This window comes from Limulus polyphemus, unplaced genomic scaffold (assembly GCF_000517525.1).
Source record: "Limulus polyphemus unplaced genomic scaffold, Limulus_polyphemus-2.1.2 Scaffold2935, whole genome shotgun sequence".
In the NCBI taxonomy this organism is placed as follows: Eukaryota; Metazoa; Arthropoda; class Merostomata; order Xiphosura; family Limulidae; genus Limulus; species Limulus polyphemus.
In genome coordinates this window covers 116497-120991 of record NW_013668545.1, presented here as the reverse complement: position 1 = coordinate 120991, position 4495 = coordinate 116497, and the positions used below count along the sequence as shown (strand labels likewise).

The 4495-nt window shown below is 40.5% G+C and overlaps 1 protein-coding gene across 1 annotated transcript in view; it reads right to left on the bottom strand.

The window, feature by feature from the left end:
• Positions 1-4495, bottom strand: part of LOC106468252 (THO complex subunit 3-like) — a 46002-nt gene that overhangs the window by 27342 nt on the left and 14165 nt on the right. Inside the window, exons 4-5 of the mRNA XM_022396579.1 lie at positions 3675-3824; positions 1907-2133 (exon numbers count right to left, since the gene is read on the bottom strand). Coding sequence (XP_022252287.1) covers positions 1907-2133; positions 3675-3824 — 377 coding nt within the window. The remainder of the gene's footprint in view (positions 1-1906; positions 2134-3674; positions 3825-4495) is intronic.

Here is a 4495-nt window from a genome sequence, read left to right as displayed (position 1 = left end):
GATAAAAAGGTAATACCATCTGGTAATTGCCTAGATGGTCTTATGGAACACCTCATTTTGACAGAGTCTGTTGCAACCTGTAGTAATTATAGTGAAAGTGGTTGCTAGTGTGGAATTGAAAAGAGAAAGCATACCTGCCTGGACAACACTCGCCACAGAGTGGGATCCAGTGAAAAATAAAAAGGTCCCTGAAAAAAAAAACGACTGAGAAAGTACTCACCCCTGGTTAAAATCTAACAGATGTGGTCAAAATAGCAATCATGGGTAGTCGAAAACCTTCAGAAGAGTAAACTGCCAGATCATGTAAGTAATGAGATAGGCAAGTATTAGGAGTAGTTCCCATACCAACTCACACAATGTCTTCCAGAGGGCAATTCACTCAGGTGGCTAATGACATAGAGATATGACGAATCTGGTGAGAAGTAACAGCAAAAGATTCTTTTCCTGTAACAATAATCCATTATAGTCAATGTAAATCAATTTATGAAGCCACCATGTTAAGGTAATGGAAAATAAGTCATGCGAAATAGAAGGATTCCAATGAATGAACAACCAATTTCTACTACCTCGAAATGAGTTAGTATAAGGCACATAACACTCGAGGGTCGTAATAGGACATAACAAACAATCAGGATCTTGGTAGTTATAAAGATGAGAAATGGCTGGCAAATGAATTGGTGAGAAGGATCTTTCCCCTTCCCTAGCTGCCAGTATTTGGAAGTAAAGACCTGTTGGGGTAAAGCAGGACAAATGTGGAATGATAAAGAGTCCGATGCACATGGATTGCAAACAACTCTGACCAACAACGTCCACAAGCCAACAACAACAAAAAATACAACTTAAGAGAAAGGTGAAACAAAGAACATGATGCTAAAGGCTCAAAGGGAGGATGAGACAATGTATGTAAAACAACTGTAAAATCCCAATTTGGTAATTGAAAAGGTCGTTTGGGTTGAAGAATATGAAAAGATATGAGTAGACCTGATAGTACTGAGGATTCAAAAAACCTTCAGATATTAAGAATACCGAAAAATAGTTGATAAGGATGCCTTATACAAAGTTATTGTAGACAAAGAAAGACCCCTCTCAAATACCCAAGTCAGAAAACAGGATACGGTAGATACTTTAGGATGAAGATGGTTTAAATTCCTTTTAATACACCAGTGATAATAAGTATTCCCTTTCCAGGTATAAATGTCAGTGGATGCCCTATGGAGAGATTTAGATAAATACAGAGAAACCTTAGAAGTAAAACCCTTATGTCGGACAAAGGATTGCATAACTTCCAAGTAGGAAGATTGAGTTTCTGAAACATCTGGATGGAGAATGTCTGATCAAGGTTGCCTCAGCAGACTGCCAATGTGGAAGAGATAAAGGTGGACATTCCTACAGATATCGAAGTAGCAGACACCACGTTTGAGGTGGCCATATGGTACAGCTAAGAGAAGTTGACAGGGAGTGGAATGAACCATAGTCAGAACCTGGTACAATAACTGAATTGGGGGAAAGGCATATAGATGCAAACCTGTCCAGTCCTGACTGGATGCATCTACTGCAAATGACTGAGGATGAGGTATAGGAGATCAAAACAACTACAGTTGAGAATTCCAATAAGTTGCAAAGGCATCAATCATTGGAGACTCAAACTGAAGAGCAAATCCACTGAAAAACTTGTGATGTAGCATCAATTCCGTTGGAAGAATCCAGTTGGGTCAATTAAATTCATCACTCCTGGAACATAACATGCTAAAAGACTGATATGATGAGCATAAGCCCAGTAGAGAAGATTCAAGGTACAAAAACAAAGGTCTTGAGAATGTGTGCCTCCTTGACAAGAAATCTGAGAAACCACCGGGGAATTGTCAGAATGTATCATGACAACTTTTCTCCCTCAAGAGAGACAGACCTTGAACCATTGCCCGGAGTACTGCAAGGAGTTTGAGAATACTGATATGAAGGGTAGACTCGTCTTCTGTCCAAATACCCTGGAACTCCTGATCTTGAAGTAAAGCTTTCCATACCCGAAGAGATGCATCTGTAAACAGATGGATCTTGGGATGAGGTGGCGGAATGGGTACGCCAATAGTAGTATTGTTCCGATCCAACCACCATTTGCAATCAACAATGTTGCTCCTGAGTAATGAGACAGGATGATCAAAAGGGTTGGAATGCATGATCCATTGGTGTCCAGTGAAGAGACCTCATATGTGCTAATCCCAAAGGAGTGAGAGGCTCAAGGGATGCCTACATCCCCAAAAGAGAGAGAGAGAACCATCCATTCAGTAGGAGAAGGAGACAGAAGTAAAAGCTTGATGGCTCTTTCCATGGCTTGTAACCTGATAGGGGTTGGATGAGCTTGATTTAAGTGAGTATTGAAAAACCACATCCAGATGGACGAGATATTGCGTTGGTAACAGAATAGATTTTTCCAGTCTGATAAGAAAGCCTGCTTTTGTGGCTTCTGAAAGGAGAATCTGAGAGTGTTGATCTGCTAATCGACAGGATGTTGCAGGAAGGAGCCAGTGATCCGTATAATGATGTGGAGAATGGAGATGATGAGAAAAAGCTTGTACAACTCTGCAGAAGACATAAGGTGCTGATACAAGACCAAAAAATAAAGCCCTGAACTGTAGGACCTGACCCTTGTGCACAAATCTGAGAAATCTCTGGGAAGATTCTGCTATGGGAATATGGAGATAAGTGTCGATAACATCGACCTTGATCATCCAGAACCCTAGGGCAAAGTGCCATTGTAGGTTGAGAAAAGAGTCCATAGTAAAGTGAGGAGGATCTAAAAATTGGTTGAGTCGAAACAAATCAATGATTGGACACCAATCTCTTGTCTTCTTGGGAACAACAAATAAATGGGAATAAAATCCTGGATGAACTGGATAGACCCTCTCTACTGCCTTTTTGATTAACAATTCTCTTATGGCCTGGGAACGAAGCTACACTCGTAATGGATCTGTTGGAGGTGAAAAGTCAACAGGTTGAGCAGATAATGGTGAAGGTGATGTAAATTGAATGACAAACCCTGAATCTAGAACATGAAGTACACATGGATCCCTGGTGAAAAAGCTCCAGATGTCCAGACAGTGATGTAAGCGTGCTCCTACTGCTCCCCTGCCCACAGGATAGTTACCGACACTGTTGTCGACTGTCTGTCTCAATCGAAGATCCTCGAGAATACGGAAGGACTCTATTATGGGAACCAATAGACTTGGGAATCGAAGGAGGAGGTTAGGAAACACTACGAGCCAACACTCTTAAATTTGCACCAGAAAGGTGATAAGCTAACAATGATAAAGAAGAATGTAAATGAGCTGAATCAATTCGAGATTCCAACGTCTCTGGAACTCCAGCAAACCACATGGGATGGAGAAAAGGAGCTTTCCATAACTCCCTGAGGGCAGAAGATGGTACTCAGTAAATCCCAACAACAAAACAGCCAAGAAATCAGAGGAAAAACTGAAGAAGACAATCTGACTGAAGTAGATGTCAGCAAAGTCCCCTACTCAAATTGCTGAGGGGAATGTTGAATGTCTTCCAACAAAAGTTGGATCAAAAATAAATACCTCAGGACAGTAGTGACAGTAAAACAATTCTGAGAAAACTTTGATCTGTTCAAAGTAATCACAGGTTCCAATCTAGAACCTCACAGGTCCAAAATATACCTCCTCCTAGTGGTGAACACCAAAGCATGCTGTTTGGATAAACTTGGAAGACAAGGCATAGCAATCCCATCTTGTAACTGAGCAGCAAATCTCCCAGCATGAACAGCAATATCAAAAGTAGGAGGAAAAACCATGTAGTTACTAGCCATCCTTTTCACCAAAAAGGAAGGAGTAAGGTCAAATGCAATAGGAGAGACCCCCAAAACCTCACAAACCCAAGTAACTAACTGAAAAAAAAAAAGGGGATGGAGATGGCTGATCAAGAGGATTCTTTGTTGAGGCCAACCTAGTTAAAGGAGCTGGAAAAAGCGAGTGTAAATTCTCTCCAATTGATTCCGAGTAATTTGCAAAAGCTGCCTCAGAACTCCCTGGAATGACAACTTTGGTCTGCATATATGTCTCAAACCCCCTAACAGATCATATCATGGACAGCCTCAATTGAGAGTGACCCCTCCTCTGGCCATTGAAAAACATCAGATAGCAGAGTTGGAAGAGAAAAGGTCTAGTTGACTCTGTTGTAGAAACATTAATTCGGACATTTATACCCATTGTTGCTGTATTTTTAATTAATTAGTTTATAAATATAAGCAAAGATACAACCATAGTCACATCAATTACGTTCCAAAGTCACAACGTGAATTATGTGAATAATCACAACCCTTCTGTTTATAGAAACCCGTGCTAAATGCTTTGTCAAGAAAAAGTGATTATATATATATTTTTTAATTTGCGAGTTATGGGGGCAGCCATCAGCAGATGATATGCCCCCAAATTCCCTGATCTGATTTAGTTGAACTAGATACCTTCATCACTGCCATTTA